We start from the raw sequence: 17,030 nt of genomic DNA, 5'->3' as shown, positions 1-17,030 counted from the left end.
GCGCTGTGCGAGCCTCCGGGTCCCCGGGCTCCCTCTCCGGCCGCCACCTCGGGGGAACCGCAGCGGCAGCACGTGGAAGGGCGTCTTTGGGACCAAGGTCACCGGGCCAGACTTCGGCCGGTGCGCCCCATGGGTCGCGCGTTCCCTTCATTCCGACCCGACGGACGCTTTCACCCAGGGAGCAGGGGTTTGAGAAGGGTGGAGGGTGAGAGCCTCCGGGTCCCCGGGCTCCCTCTCCGGCCGCCACCTCGGGGGAACCGCAGCGGCAGCACGTGGAAGGGCGTCTTTGGGACCAAGGTCACCGGGCCAGACTTCGGCCGGTGCGCCCCATGGGTCGCGCGTTCCCTTCATTCCGACCCGACGGACGCTTTCACCCAGGGAGCAGGGGTTTGAGAAGGGTGGAGGGTGAGAAGGGACCAGAAGTCAGAGTGAACGTGCTCGCGCGGCCGTGTGTGCGCGCTGGCTCAGTTTTGCGTTTGAGACGATGACTTCCGTGTTTGTAGGTAGGTTTCTGGAATTCAGAGGCTCATTTGATTCTTTGGTCTGATCCAGCGTGTCTGAGAATTGAATGCAGTCAGGTTTGTTAACCTTTTTGGACGTTTCTCTATTCCTTTTGGTTTCGGTGTTGGAGTTCTGTGTTAGAACATCACACTTAAAAATACTTGAACTAATTCTAGCACAGCTTGTAGGTTCCACTTACCGAATTTTGTTTTTGCACACAGCACCAGATAGGTCATGAAATTTAGCTCATGAAATTGAGAAGTCTCATAAAACGCAGGATTTCCTTGCTTCTTTATAACCAAAGTTAAGCGAAACTTTTTGTCAGAAAACTGAGTAGATAGCATTCTCAGACTCTTGCAAATTAAGTCCAGAAAAAACTAGGTAGAATCCCACTTAATACTAGGTGCTTAAGATTCCGAGCATTTCTTGAAATAACTTGAACATTTTCTAGGCGGTAGGGGCCGCATATTCATTAGACTCCGGAAGTAGTATGTGACCCCAAACACCTGCTTGAGTTCTTACATTGATGGGAGACACTTAGTGTCCTTCCTCATTGCCTGGATGTTAATTAGGGTTTGTGCTTGCCAACGACTCCCTCTTCCCTGACAAAGCCAGTTGTATCATTTGTAAGGGAGTAGCTGGGAAAACTAGGAATAAGTGCCGTTTCCTGAGTCCGTGCTCTGTACCAGATACCTGTGTGATGTTTTGCACGCTTTAAAACTCTGCAGCAGCTTTCCCAGGTGGAGGGAGTTTAGGTGGCCTGGGTTACATAGTTGCTGAGTTGCCGGACTGGATCTAGAACTCAGAGATCTTCCACTTGCCTTCTCCCTCTCAGAGATGTTGTATAGATATCTGTTTACACACTTTTAAATCTTTTCAGAGGAGAAGAATATGGAAAAATGTTATTAAAAATAGGAAGTTCTTTTTTAGAAACTTCTCGGTATTCAGAAATGTGTAAGAAGAGCAGTTACTGCATTATTTCTCAGCCTGCTAGGTGCATTCCAATTTATTATTAATAATAGATCACATTTAAGTGCTTCCCATGTGTGAGCCGCGACGCCAGGCACTTTACATATTTCACCTTTAATCCTCAGTGACTGTGAGGGGCTTCCATTTCCATGTTGTAGACTAAGGGATGCAGACATGTAGAGGTCAAGAAACTGACCAGATTTTCAAGGGAAGTAGTAGAATGGGGACTCCAGCTCGGGTCTGTCTGTCACCGGTCTGTGCCTCGTAAGCTGCTGAGTAGTGGGACTGGAAGGCAGGGAAACTAACTCATTTGGGGTAGTTAGGATTGTTTAATCTCCTCCACTTATTTGGCATTAGGATATTTAAAAAGAATGGGTGATTTTATCATATTTCCATCAGTGTGGGTCAGATGGATACTCATCTGGAGAAATCTTGTTCATGGAAAATTGCTATATGTTTTAGCTGTAAATATGTTTTGGGAATCAGAATAATTGGTGATGTCTTTCACAATTATTTTTGCTTAATTTTTCCATTTGGTTGTCCATATATTTCATGAAAATCAGCACAGGAGTGTTAGTGTGTAGAACAAGCTCACAAAATCTTTCAGGACATTGGTCTTAGGGCGTCTACGAAGGATATCAGAAAAATTGTAAGCAGATTTTTGGGTGTGAACATATGTTTTTGGTAAGAGGGTCCATAGCTTTTTATCAGCTTCTCTCAGAAAAGAGAGACCCTGAAAAATAAGTTCTTAGTCTAACCGTCCTCCCCTCCATTCTACGGGTGGGGAACTGAGGGTCAAAGAGTTAGAAGTGGCTTGCCGAAGGTAGGTCACAGAACAGAACAGCATGGTCCAGAGCCCAGCTCCGGAGCCCAGAGCACCAGACGCTCCTTCAGAGCCACGTTGCTTCCACGTGTCGTCATGTCGTAATTGTCGTGTGTTACCACTTGATGGGAAATTTTGAAATGTGTTTTTGATATTGCAGTTGCTAAATAAAGTAGCATGTTAGCCCTTTAGAGTGTTGACGATATTTATGGATATTATAGGTCTCGACAGTTATTCCCTCCCTCCCAAAAAAGGTAGAAATGGAATATTTACTTTAAATGCTCTGAGTACTGCTGAATCTTCTAATTCAAGACAGTGAGGTAGGTTACTTGCCAGAAAATAATTTGAAGGTGAACAAACTAGAATGAGGAAAGACTTGTAAATTGGTAACAATATGCAAGAGAAGTGATCAATTCTGAAAGCATTGGGCAAACGAAACATTTTTTAAATAGAGCCTGAAAATTTCTTTTCCAAATATATTCCAGTTGTTGGCTTTTGTTTAAGATACTTGACTTTACGTTTTTGAGAGGGTATTAAATACGTAGCAGAGTGAGTAAAGCTGACCACACTTGTGTGTGACGTTCTCAACAGTGAGACTAAGAGTTTCAGCAAGTTACATTTACAGACCTGAAAATTTGAGGTTGTAGATACATTTTATGTTATTTAAAAATTATAACGAATACCAAACGTATTATGTTAAAGCATATCAGCGACACACATACAGAATGCAAAATGAGCCTCCCTCTTCCCACTTTACCTACTCAGTTTAAATGTAGTTCGACCCTTTTTCCTATGCTTTTACAGTATACATTAGGTTTTCTTTGCATAAATGATATACTATAAATATCCTTAATTTCAGAAAAAATCTTAGAGACCCCTTCTGAATGGTATGAAGTCAGGCTGTGCAGAAAGGTGTCGAGGGGGACGGCAGAGTCCCCGCACGTCCTGCTCTCTCTTTGGAGGTGACTTTCTTCCGTGTCCGTGTTGAGAATCTCTAAGCATCTAAGCATTTAAAACATCACACGTCATGTTTTAAATGTATGTTTTTACATAAATGAGATTGTGTGATTTATATCATTCTTCACCTTACAGTAGATGAATTTTGAAGAAAATTTGTTTATCTATTTTTGGTGAATAAATATAAAATGTACGATGCATTTTGATTTCAGAGACCCTGGAGTGGAAAAGTTTAGTATTCTTTTAGTGTTAATATTGCATCCGTTTGAACCATAAGCCCAAAGAGTGCTTTGTTTATGTACCGTCTTGAATTTCCTCGGTTTTGTCCTCTGGTCCCCTTGGGCTGTCAGGGACCGTCCTTAGTGAGTGACGGTGTGAGACAGTGCAGACCACATGTTAGTGGGTACTTCATGGAAAAGTAATTACATGTATCGATTTCAAAACGAATGTATTTTATTAAATCTAAATGCAGCTTTAATGAAAGGCATTCATAACTGATTTTCATGGCTTTTATTGTAGTGTAATTGTGTTAATGTTTTGAAAGCATATGCAAAACCGTAGTGCGATACAAAAATTCTTATACTCTGATTCTCACATTAATCCTGTGACGTAAATAGGAAAAGAGATATTCTTAAACTTTATAAATGAGAAAAATCCAAGATTCAGAGATGGTCACTGAATTTCCTGTGGTCATATAGCTGGTTTGGGTCTGGAATTCAGCCTCTGGCCATTCGTTCATTCTAGAGCAGCGGTCCCCAAAGTTTTTGGCACCAGGAACCTGTGCTCCCATGGGAGTCTGATGCCTGATGATCTGAGGCGGAGCCGAGGTGGTGATGCCGGTGCAGGGAGCGGCTGCAAGTACAGATGAAGCTTCACTTGCTCGCCCCGGTTCCTAAGAGGCCACGGACCAGTACCGGTCCGCAGCCTGGGGATTGGGGATCCCTCTCCTGGACCGTATCTTCAGTATGCACATGGTAGGCACAATGCTCCACATGCTTGGGAGACAGGAGAAAGACAGACCATGTTTGCAAGGAGGGCACACGGGGTAGGGGAGAAAGGCAGAGCTACCAGCGCTGTCATGTGGTGCTTGTCATGGCAGTGTCTCTCAGTGTTCCGGGAGAGCACAGAGCGGGGCTTAGGCCTCAAGCTGAGTCATGAGGACAGATTGGAGCTCTCCAGCTGGATGAGAGGCACCCCAGGCAGAAAGATGTGTTTGTACGAGGGCCTGGGGGAAACAGAGACAGTGTGTTGAGGGAATATTTGAGCCCTTGTTCAGTGGGGATTTCCTGAGCCCCTTCTCTGTGTAAGATACAGTGCTTTTAATTTTTTTGAAATCAGTAATGCACATGTCATAAAATTAAAAGAGTTTTGATTATAACATTTACTTTTCTTACTGGAAAGATGCATTGTATTCAGTAAGCATTTTTAGTCCAGCCTTGTCTTTTAGTCTCTGCCTTGGCACTAGGTATTAAAAAACTGGCAGTAACAATTCTTTTTCTCAAAAAAGAGTTAGCAGAAAATTTTTATTTAAAACTCAGTTCAGTTAAGTGTGTATTTTACAGACTTGTGTCAAACTCAACTATTGGAACATAGCCAGTGATCCAGAGAAGAAATACGAAGAGACCTTTGAAATCATCGATAGATACCTGAAAGGCAGTTGATAAAATTTAACAGCATTTTATGATTAAAAATTCAATAAACTAGGAATTGATAAAAATACAATAAAAACAGTTCTTCGAAACCACTAGTGAATGGTGATATTCTTCAGTAAAATGGGAAGTCCTGATGTAACTTATTCAGCACTTCTAGAGGGTCTCGCTCAGGCGGTCAGGTAAGAAGGAGGAGGAAGTGCACATTGGAAAGAAAAGTAAAATAACGATTATTTGCAGGAGATATTCAGAAGAAAAATCCAGGGAAATTAACTAAAAAACTATGAAAGCCAACAATTGTGTGGTGAGGATCTAAGACAAACCAATAGCAGAATTTCCTTTATACCAGCAAAGATCAGCTTAAAACTGGAAAAACCATCTCAACATTACGAATAAAAACTATAGGAATTAAGTATAGGGCGCTATTTAATAAGAAACTAACAACGTGTTTTTTTAATGAAGAAAACTTTACAGCTTGTTCGAAGAGTATAAAAGACGATCAGAATTGAAGGCAGTGTGCTTCTCAGTCCGGAGACAGTCTTGGGGTGGGGATGTCCCTTCCACGAGGGCTGCGGGTGGAATGCAGCCTCGGTCAGAATGTCTCCTACCCCGTCACCCGTTTTTCAGGTGGGAGAAAAACCTGACTAATTAATTAGGAAATATATCTGGAAGAATAATTGTATGAGAAGAACAAAGAAAATTAAAAAAAAAAAGAAAAATGAAGGGTTTAGTGGACTTGGGCCAAATATTGAAATGTATCCAGAAGCTACAGTAATTGAAACATTTGGCATCGTGGTGGAAAGAATAGAAAGCTGGAACAGAATAGTCCAGAAACAGAACTATGGTTAAAATGATGTTTCAGATGGGAAAGATGTGGAGAAACAGATGAGCCCGTGGAAGTATAAAAAACCACAAGCTTTTGGTGAACAGTTGGGCAGTATATATGCCTTTCGACCCCACTGTGTCACTTCTGTCCATCTACTAGCCTCTGGAAATATTTGCACATACACAGAATTGTTTTCTGTAGGTGTATACCTTGCACTAGCAAAGAGCTGAAGCAATGTGAATGTCTTCTTGGAAAAAACTCGTTAAATTGTAGCATTCTGTATAATGAGATTTTATGAAACTCTCAACAAATGTGGATCTAATATGTAGCTTTTTTTTTTTTAATAGAAACTTCTGAGTGGACATAGAAAGATGTTCAAAATAAGTGAGGAAAATAGTGCAGAACAGAATGTATGATCTGGTTTTGTTTTCTAAATTAAAAAAACTCCGCATCTGTTTGTGTATGCGTAGAAACAACTGGAAGCTACTAAACTTTTAAGAGTAGCTATATAGGGATCAGAAGTGGCAAGGGTCCTCGATTTCTAAGTGTAAATGTAGTTTGAATTTTTTACAGTCTAAAACATTGAATCACTAACAATAAAATGTTGATACAATTGAGTGTTAACATGTTTTTAAAAACTATGGCTGCTTTCTGGAATGTTCTATAATTTTTATCTCAAAGAAAATTAAAAACCGTATATATGTCAGGTCATCATCCCATTTCTGCTGGTGTTTCAGCACTGCTCGTTAAGCATAATCTTGCTGGCAAATAAGGGGAAAAAAGCCTTTTGAGAAGAGCTATTAGAAAGCCAGTAAGCGTGATTCTGAAGAGATGCGCGTTTACTCCCAAGCCGCACTCATTCACTTTTAACCGTGGGGACGATTGGGCCCACCTAAAGTGCCCAAGAGGGTTCACAGCTCAGAAGGGGCGTGGTCTGTCCTGGGCCGTGGTGCTGCCCCCCTGGGTGCCGACTCCTGGGGGTGCTGACTCTGGGCTCTCTGTGGTAACCGAAGCTTCTGGTTTGCTGGATCTCACCCCAGCCCCCTCCCAAGGGCTCCCTGGGTGGGCTGCCCCGGAGTACAGCTGGGAGAGGTCCCGCAGGGCTGGCCACATCCTTCGCAGGCCCCATGTAAAATGAAAATGTAGGGCCGACCTCTTGTTCAGAAGGCAGGGAAAAAGTGCCATTAGAGGTTTTAAAATATAAATCTTTTTCCTTTAAAAGTATTTTTACTTACAAAACATAATAGGAGTAATAGTGCTTTCTGAGTAACAACAAACTTATAAACTGCAAAAGAATAATATTTTGGTATCATAATTTTATATAACAATAACCGATGCCTTATGTGATAATCTTGATTGGTCAAAAGATTTTTGGCTTGCTTTTCTACAAATGCATTAATTAGGTCATCAAAATTTTTACTTTTACTAAGTTCATTCTTAGTATAATCAAAAGTGATATCAGTTGCTCTTGGCAAATGCGAGATTACACATAGTTTTTGATTTTGAAGAGGGTCTTTCCGCCGATGCAGCTGTTACTAGAGCTGCTATGTTTTTATAGGCTGGGATACATTTCCGATGAATTATTTACAAATATACATTTCAGTACATTTAGAGCAGATGATTCAGAATGCGTTTTTTCTAAAAAGATTTAACTCTTCATACAAATCAATTGTATATATATGTTTGAATTTAATTTTAGATGTAAATTTATACACTATTTTAATGTTTTCTCTGACAAGTCTTGTTACTTTTAGAGGTCATACAGGAAACCACAAGTGGCTTAGTGATGCGCGTGTCGTAGAAATGCCTGTTTGTGTCGTCCGTGTCCTGTCATTGTATCTTCAATTATGGGAAAAAAGTAAAATTGTCGTATTAATAAATGGTTCATCCAGAGCTTTATAGTAAAATAATGACAATCTTTAAGTTTAATTTCCACTTCCAAGCCTGCGGGTATTCGCTTCACTGTAAAAGCTGTGAAAACCAGAGACTAAACTCTGAAGCATCCGGCAGCTCCCGGAAAGGCAGTGTCGGGGTGAGCTGCTGACAGTTTGCTGCCTGCGCTCCTGCTGCTGGGCCCCCGGGACCCCCGGGGACGGACAGGCAGCTGCTGCCGCCCCGGCGCCTGCGTGCCCCAGACTGCCTGCAGGCCTGCGCGCGTGTGCCTGGCCCCAGCCCGTCCTCACAGTTCCCACGCAGCCTCCGTTGTCTCATTGGTCTTCGCTTACAAATCACAGGTTCAAGGGCGAAGTCATTAAGACTTTCAGGAGGGCGACCGCGGAGTTTGAGATCAGGCACGGGCCCTCCAAGGAGCAGAGCCCTCGTGACTGCGTGGGCCACACGCGTGATCCTGGCCCCGGGCTCCAGTCCGTCCCAGCTGTCTCCCCTCCTGGACCCTGACGCGCCTGCACCCCCTGCGCCCCCTGGCGTGGCTCACTCCGCCCCTATGTGGCCTGTGGATCGGTCGGTTTCTCGGGTCTCAGGCAGGGTCGGAGAAGCCGGGCTCTGAATGGTGGTAAATTCTTTCTCATAGCGCCATCTGCTTTAGTCACGTTATGCCACCTGCCATTCGATGCCGTTCCATTCTGCGATCGTCGCCTCCACTGGGTCGTAAGCTCCCTGAAGACAGGGACTGCCTCTGCTTTTGCGCATCACTGACTCAGTGACGCGTCCGAAGCATCGAGCGCGTCGCCTGGCACGTGGTGAGTGACTGACAGTGATTTGTGGTATCAGGTGTCTGGACAGGCCGCTTGGAGAAGGCAGGCCCAGGTCACGTGGAGGTGGGTCCAAGGTGGCGGGTCAAACTGGGGCTGGGTGATGGCTGGTGCCCGCGAGGGCCTCCACTTGAGCCTCCTTCCGGCTCCTTAGAGCCCTCTCTGCGTGGGCTCACGGGCCCCCTGCCCTGCCGTGGGGCCATCGTGTGCCATCCCCCACCCCCCACCTGGGCACTTTTCTGCACGGTCATCTCGCCTGGCTGTCTGCGAGGTCATGGTCCCAGAAAAAGCCTGCTCAGAACCCCGGAAAGGGATTCACCCTTCCCCAGCCTAGCCAGCCGTGTGGTCCACTCCTGCAGTGTGGGAGGTGATGAGTTCCGGCCTCCTTTGCCAGACTCCAGTGTGTGTCATTTTGGGGACCAGCTAAGAGGCTCTTGAAGGTGTTGGGAATGAGAGGGAGGTCCCTGACTCTGCAGTCTTCAGTGCTGGGGACGCTTGCGATAAAGGACAGTGAGTGTGGGGGAGGTGCGCGACCCCCAAACAGCTTGTATGAGCTCAGACTTTCTCAACTCTTATCTGAGAAAGTAATAGAAATGTCATTCTAGTCCATCCCATGTTTCAGTATTAGACTATCTGACCGCAGTCTTTGAAGAAGATTAGTAGCTTCAGAGACCTGGTCTTAGGGCTCCTGTGGCAGGGCCTCGAGAACTCGTCAGAAACGACAGCGTGTGACAGGGACCCAGCCAGGTGAGACGTTAGGAAGGCCACACTCCTGCTGCATCAGGAAGCAGCGGACGGTCACGAAAAGGTGGGACTGGGACGGCGGCGTGACATCCGGGGTCTGGAGCCAGACCGTCTGGGTTCGTCCCAGCTCACCTGGGACTGGCCGTGTGACATTGGCAAGTCATTTAACCTCTGCGTGTCTGTTTCTTCATCCCTAAAGTGGGAAAATGAAAGCTGCCTCAGAGTTAATGCCGAGATTAGACGGTTTCTTTTGCATTAAAGGAAGCGTTTATTACAGTGCTGGGCACAGGGGAGGTGCTCTCTGAGTGTCACCTGTTATTTTGTACTGCAGTGCATCAGATAACGCACCAGAGCAGCACAAGTCACGGTGGCCTGCGGGGATCGCTCGGTAGACCCGTGCCGAGCTCCTTCGGGAGCCGCTGCCAGCACGGCGTTCCCACGTGCACTCCAGTTCGGCGGACGTGCATGCAGCGAGGCACCGTGCTTTTAGTTTTCATGAATTTGAATAGCCCCGCGTGGCGAGTGGCGCCAGTGGGCAGCAGGGGACCACGTCGGGCTGTGTGTCTCTGCGTTCGTCTCTGGGCCGATTCCAGGTGACCCTGAGAGGCTCTGTCGTTCCTTCTGCTCGCTGCGTCCCCACTGTCCCAGCGAATGCTGGTCCTCGACCCCGGATGCATCTTTAATAGCGTCTTTCTTATTATTCCGATCTTTTTCTTACTTTAGAATCATCAAAACAATACTTTTGAAAACATCGATGACATGTAATATCCATGGAGAGAAAATAGCCATATACTCTGCTTCGTAATTGTCATTTTCATTTTTAGATTTGTAAATGCCAAATAGACTGATCAAGACAATTTTTTCATCACCTTTATGTATACACCTACCTTTAACACTTGTCCCCTTATGAACGCTATCAAGAAACTTTTACACAGACGTCATGAAAGAATGCAGAGTACTGTCACATATCCTTTTGGTAAAACAAGCTGGTTCAGGTTCTCGTCACAGAATACGGAGTCGTGAGATAGAATTCTTGGGTGATGATCCCACCCCTTGTTTTTAATCGTTTATCCTTCTACGAAGGATACGCCCCTTTATGTGGAGGGATGTCCTGTTAGAGCCCCACCCCAGGAGGGCCCAGGCTGTGTCTCTGTCTTGTACACTTTGGGCAGCTGCCACAGTGCAGGATTGCCACGTGCCTCTAAGGTGCACGCATGTGTGCTTGCCTGCATCTGGGGATCCCTGCTGTTACTTCCTCTCTAGGTTCTGAGGGTTCCCTGATTTACTGTGAGCTCAGCAATATGTTAAAATTTTTTTGAAATTTATTATTGGATTTTTATTTGGCTTTAGCTGAAGAGTTGTTCGAGGTATCTAGTCAGCAGTATTGTGGGGAAGGGAAAGCCCACTCATTTAAAAAGTAACAAAATGTATCATTTTTCATTATGGATTTACATTTAGATAGAGCGCCAAAGGTTTAAGGGAAGATTATCGGGAGAAAACTGAAAATTGAGCAGATTCTCATCATTAACTTAAAATCTTTAGAGAGTGAATCAGAGGCTGTCAGTATAATGTGTTTGTGGCTGGTACAAGTTGGCTCATGTGTAAAATGGGGACGAGAGTATCTACCTCATGGGGTGGTTGTGGGGATCGGTGGGGTCCTTTCTCCCTCTCTCTCTGATTATACTTCATTGTTTGTGAAATCTGATATTTTATAAATGCAACATTACTTTGTTATATGAAAATTGTGTTCAGACCTGCACTTTATTAAGTATGTGTCTATCAGGGTGTCCATAGACCATTAGCTTCAGGAACGATTTTTGTTCGTGTAATAACTGGCATACTAATTTGCAGAATTATGCCTGTGTAGTGCTTTCAAAGGATGATGAGAAGGAAGAGTGTATAACTCAGAACCCCCCTGGGTACTCCAGAGGTGGTCTGCATCCCCAGCAGTGTGACCTGTGGCAGGCGATGTTTGCGAACGTGCTGAGTGTGTTCAGGGCATAGTCAGCATGTGTGCGTGACGAAATGTCCTGTCAAAACACAGACTCATCTTGTTAAATGAGGGAAAATGGTGGGAATGCAGAATTTGCAAATGGAAGCACAAGCATATTTATATTTAGCACTGTTTATTAATAACTGTTATTAATAACGTGTTAAAGAATGTAACTGTTCTTTATTGGAGATGCTTGCATTTCTATCTAGAGAGCTGTAGAGGGTGCTATACCATTAAGAATAGTAGTCTGAATTGGCTTTAATTTTAAGAATTCCTTTAGGCCAGAGCATCAAAGTTAGTTAATTTTGCTTGGATGTACATCTTTATTTATTTATTTATTTATTTTTACTGTTTTAACTGAAATTAGAATGACTAGTGTTTCATAATTGACATAGTTTATAATGAATATTGATCAATGTACTTGGTCGCAAAATGTGTTTCATCTTCCAGATTCTTCAAATAGAGTCGAAATTATGGTTTCCCTACTTTGTGTTCGTTCCTGTAACAAAGGTTTATTTTCCAACCATCCGCCCCCCTTTTCGGCCCTTCCAAGTTGAGAATTCTGATACGGTGATTGGTAGGCTTTACGGGCAGTGTCTTCATGGGAGTCAGGCACGACCAAGCCATACAGTGGGGCTGTACACTTAGAGAGGGGAGGGCTAGTTCAGAGGGTACTCTCTTTAGCAGAAAGATCGTTAGAACAAAATAGAACTTCAAAACCTGGGCAAACTTGAGAAGTTGTTTTATTAAGCTATGTCTGGCGTTTCTGGCTGGTTAATTTATTATTCAGATAGGAGTTCTGTGAATTCCAGGTTTTACTGTTCCCTAAGTTTTCTGGTTTAATGATGATTTTAGCAAACCTTAAGTAGGATTATCTGATACTACTTCTATCTTAAAGGATTGTTTTTAGAAATCAATTTTTGGTAATTTTGGATTCAGTTTCAGCAGTGCCGAAGAATTTCAGAATTATTTGAACTTGGTCAAGTTAGATAGAGTGGTATATTTTGGAATAAAAGGCAGTAAGTTATCTGTGGTTTTTTTAAAAAAGTTAGATAAGTATCATATCTAAAATATAGGCAACCGTAAAGGATTCTGACCCAAACCTTGCCAGGAATTTCTTCTTGTTTTCTGAAATTGTATTTTAAATATTTATTATGAAGCTTTATTTTATAGTTCTTAAAGCGAAGACCTTCTCCCCTTGCCCCCCCAAAAGTGAAAGGATTTTCCCTTGTCGTGGGCGGAAGGGTTGCTGCCGTTCAAGGTTGTCGTTAAGCCGTGTGCTGTTCTTGTTTGTTTCCCCTCCAACTGCAAAGGCCCCGCCGTCCATGGTCAGCAGTGAGCAGCGCCAGCACGCAGAGCACATATTCTTATCATTCAGGAAGTCCAAGTCACCGTTTGCAGTGTGCAAGCATATATTGGGTAAGTGTTCACTTAAAAAATACTTTTGTGTAACCAGTTCTGATTTATCTACCTTGAACATTAGATATTTTAAATTTCTTTAAAAATAATCGGGTTCGGACAGTTAAAGTTTTTCGTTAATAGTCCACTGAGGTGGCTTTAAAGATATTCAATATGGCCAGATAGAAAACTTTTTTTTAATTTTGATTTTTCTCCCCTAAATATAACATTCAGTAATTTGTTTTATTATTGATCATAACGTGAAGGCTGTTAAGAGAAAAAAATCTAATATTTTAAAAATTACTTTCAAGCATGATATTTGTTATAGAAAATATATCTTATCCCAGTGTTTTAAAATTAAGATTATTTTTGGAGATTTCTACATTTTCTTTCTTTTGTTTTATTCATTTTTTTTAACCACATCGTTTGTACTCAGCTTTCTTAGTGGGTATTAGTTAGTTCTATGTAGTTATCACCGTGTACCCTAAAGTGAAGCATGGATTTTACTCTTGTAAAAAGTGTTTTATGAGTACCTTATATCTGACATATGTACAGAGTGATCTCTTTCCAAAGATGGCATTGTCTAAGCCACACACACACACACACACACACACACACACACACACACGTAGTGTATATATATATTATATTTATGTTATATATAGTCTTCTGCCTCTTACACATTTTTCTGTAATAGCAAAAGAGATTTCAGTGGTTATTTTATAATCCGATGATCATTGGCTGTTTTTCTTAATGGAGCCATTTTTCGTGGCCCATATGTAAGGCTCTGACAGGCTGCGTTTTCCATGACCGCAGAACCAGGTAGTGGAGCACTAGGAACAGAGAGACCTGTTCCTCTCGTGCTCGTGAGTGCCCTGGTGTCGGCGTGGAGCAGCCCGCAGGGAGAGTCGCCCGCCAGCGGTGCTCAGAACGGGCGGCAGGGGCGCTGGCGTGGATGCCGTGCCGCCCTGGCCCTCGGTGCCTGCTGCTCGAGGGCGTCACTGAACCTCCCTGTGCCCGTGTCACCTGTGAGCTGGGAGTCGCGGGGCCGCTTTGCGGAGCGGGTCTGGCTGCCTTGAGGTGCGAGAGCGCTTCATGGACAGTCAGGCACACGTCACTGCCCGTCTCCGCATTCCACACAGCTTTTCAAACTCGTTTGCGAGCAGCTGGCGGCGGCTCCATCCAGTTGGGAGCGGGTCCCCGCGAGGGGACATTGCAGTGACCACCTCCTAATGCCCAACCGGCAAGTTCCCAGTTTTTTCTTCTTCTTTTTTTTTTTTTTTGAGCGGTCAGTTTTTACACTTGGGTGAATTTGTTTCTGGCATTTAAAAAATGTATCTTATGCCCGTGGAGAATATTGTACTCGCGAGCTCAGCATCACTGCTCAGGACGCCGGGGCCGTGCCCACCGTGGGCCTGCGAGGCCGTGGCGCGGAGGCGGCCACCGCGCTGGCCAGGGCCCCGGGCAGCTCAGCCGCCACCCGCGCTGGCTGCGACGCAGCCGCTCTGAGTCGTAAGCATTTCGTCAGAGCGCGTCTGTTTGTGCCACGCTCCTCTTTTACGACGGTGCATTTTTTATGAAGCTTTGTTACGATTTGAACTCGTTTTGGAAAACTCTTGTTTTCCTGTTATAATACCTAAAAGTAGTGTTGTTAGCCCCAGTCATGCTTTCGAAGTCCGTTTGGTTTTGAAGCATTAACTACTTACGGTCACGTGCATGCGTCACGAGCAGAGTCGCGAATGTCCCGCAGAGCCCCGTGTTCCGTTGATGTTCGCGGCTGAACCCCACAGACAGTCTCGTAGCTCCGTACTCAGCCACCAGCACAGAAGGGTCCCTTCCTCTAAGAAGACTTCTCATGCAAGTGGCAGCCAATCGCAATTCAGAATGTCCACGTTCTCATCTGGGGACTGCGTGTCATTTGTGGAGCGCTTGGGTGGGACATTCTCATGAAGGGGAGACTTTCTCTTCCATGCTTCCCTTTCTGGCCTCTTAAAACGCTTCCTCCCGCTTCTGACTTAAGTGCGATTATGTTTCTCATTTTCCCTCGTTTCTTCCTCCTCTTACCCTTTGTTTTCATCTGGCTTTAACTGTCTTGCTCTTTTCCGTGTGCACACGCGCGTGTGCATGTTGCATGCTGCTTGCGCATTCGTCTCTGGCGCTCGGGAGCTCCCTGGGATCGCAGGGTCAGGCGTCCCTCCCACTCCCCTTAGTGGGCCGCTGTCCTCCCGGCGGGCGGCTGGCTGGCCCGCACTTCCGGAGCCAGCGTCGCGGTGTTGTGTCAGGGAGGGATGGGTGTCTTTCACTTCCCATCTCCAGAGTAGCTTCAGCGGAATGAAATGGGGCCTGACTGTCGGGGGTGTGTGTGTGTCTGTCATTCGGCCGACTTTGGGGCCCGTGATGCCTGTGCTTGAAGGTGAGAGAGATGACTGTCATCGCTGACCTCTGGGGCTTACTCCTAGGGTGTTATTTTTCTTTTTAAAGTATTTCGTAATCAGAGCGCAGTGAGTGCTTTTTCTCTCTTGCCATTCTCTTCACTTCACCTTTTGTCTTCATGGCCCTGTGTAGACTCAGATGGCTGACAAGATACAAATGCATTTTTTAACATAATTACTTAGAATGTTACTGCGTGTGGTAGGAAGCGAAAGCATCCTGCTAAAGTGGCCTCAAACAGTTGATCATCCAGACTGCGCCCTGGTCAGCAGGAGACCCTCCCAGAGAGTTACAAATTCTCAGTGTGTTGGGAGCTCCTTGTGTTCATGAAAAAGAGTGGTTTATTAGCTTAAGAAAATTTTTCCAGATTCTTCCATTCTCAGAAGCAGCTTCTTACGGGAAGAGTGATGTAGGGGTCTTCATTCACTACCAGACAGAGGTGACTAAGGAAAAGAGGTACCTCGAAAACTCTGGAGGGTCATTCACTTTCTGTGCAGTCTGTTCCCAGCACAGTTGGAAGTGAGCGTGTTCCCTGCCTCTGGAAAGCCAGAAGGTGCTTGTCCTGGGCGTATGCAGTCAGGCTGGGGGCAGCGCTGCTCAGGGGACGCAGTCAAGGCGCGCAGCAGCTCGCGACCTTGACCCTCCTCTCGCGGTCTCCTGGTGCATCAGCCCCTTCAGCTTTAAGATGCGGGGTTGAAGCAGACGCGCTCCGCAGCTCAGTTTCTACAGTCCTGTGAGTCCCTGAGATTTTGCTTTCTCATTAAAATCCATGGTTAAGGATTTTAGGTTTTTTGTCCTTAAAATTTTTGCTGTTGTAATGTGAAGATATGAAGATTGGCAGGCAACCACCATTTTCTTTTAAAAAGAGATTTCTAGTGAGAGATCATTTGCGTGACCTTTATGGAGCACGGCCATACGTCTCCTTAAGTGATCTAAGCAGGTGGAGCTGGCTTCTGTTTCAGACCTTCTTTGAATAGAACACTTAAATAAGTTTACATTTTTGGAAGCTGTTGCTTTATCTATTGATTATATTTTGAGGTTTCTAAGTTTTGTATTTTGATGATCGTCTCAGAACTCACGTTTGAGATAGCGTGGAATAATAAAACTTAAGGAAAGGTCCAAATTTGTTCCTCTCATTAGTTTTGGTATTTTCAAAACCCCCAGGCAGCCGCCTAACGCAGTAGGAATTTGTGTAGGGCTCCCTTTTTTCTTTTTCTTTTTTTTTATTATTTATTATTATTTATGCCTGCAGCACCCAGTCTTCCTAGGTGGTCTCCCATCCAAGTACTGACCAGGCCCGACCCTGCTTAGCTTCTGAGATCTGACATCGGGCTTATTCAGGGCGGCGTGGCCGTAGACCATGGACCGTGGCTTCACTGGGGCGCGAACCCAGGACCTCCTGCGTGTGAAGCAGATGTGCTCACCACTGCACCATGGAGCCACGTCCAGGCATCCTTTTTCTCACACATTTTTATAGCTAATTGTGTCACGATCAGTCGTAAGATTCTAAGTGCCCCGAGCTCGGCGAGGACAGGGAACGTGTGCCTGGCTGCACGTCACACACCCCGGATAAATCCCGAAGGTCGGCTCGCGCTGGGGTGGGCTGCTCGTGGCTTTCAGAGACGCATGCCTCGTGATCGGGGCAAACGGCCTGCAGGCATGGATTTCACACGATGGGTATTTTTCAGAGCTTCAGAAAATTTCCACTTTTTCCTGACTTTGTTTCGACTCTCTCCCTTTTGCCAATGCTGTCTGGAAACTGAACATAGTGGTGAATCAAAGAAAAATAGAAAATTAATATAGAATACTTTTTACGTATGTTAATTTTCTGTTTTTCCCTCTCCTGATTCAGTTTTGGGTTCAGATGCTATAACTCGATAGTTAAGGTTGGCTCTCTCCAAGTGTAGCTTTGGGATTTACTCAGTTCGATCAGTATTGCAATCAGAAAATTCACAAGAACTTCTCACCTTGTGTAAATGCAACTTTTTTTTTTTAACATTTTGAGAAAAATAACCTAACAGTGATAGTT

General features: G+C 44.8%; 1 protein-coding gene, 1 non-coding gene and 1 pseudogene across 2 annotated transcripts in view; 1 reads left to right on the top strand and 2 right to left on the bottom strand.

Annotated features, from left to right (window-relative positions):
* Positions 1-8,406: 8,406 nt before the first annotated feature.
* Positions 8,407-17,030, top strand: part of XPO4 (exportin 4) — a 67,148-nt gene continuing 58,524 nt past the window's right edge. Inside the window, 2 exon segments of the mRNA XM_006904814.3 lie at positions 8,407-8,424; positions 12,487-12,592. Coding sequence (XP_006904876.1) covers positions 12,499-12,592 — 94 coding nt within the window. The 5' untranslated portion in view covers positions 8,407-8,424; positions 12,487-12,498.
* Positions 16,245-16,360, bottom strand: LOC112480202 (annotated as a pseudogene).
* On the bottom strand, positions 16,370-16,442 carry TRNAV-CAC. The gene has a single exon. It is a non-coding gene; the product is annotated as a tRNA-Val (tRNA).

Source organism: Pteropus alecto, unplaced genomic scaffold (assembly GCF_000325575.1).
Source record: "Pteropus alecto unplaced genomic scaffold, ASM32557v1 scaffold80, whole genome shotgun sequence".
In the NCBI taxonomy this organism is placed as follows: Eukaryota; Metazoa; Chordata; class Mammalia; order Chiroptera; family Pteropodidae; genus Pteropus; species Pteropus alecto.
Note: the sequence above shows the minus strand (reverse complement) of the source record. Positions and strands in the feature narration are given on the sequence as shown.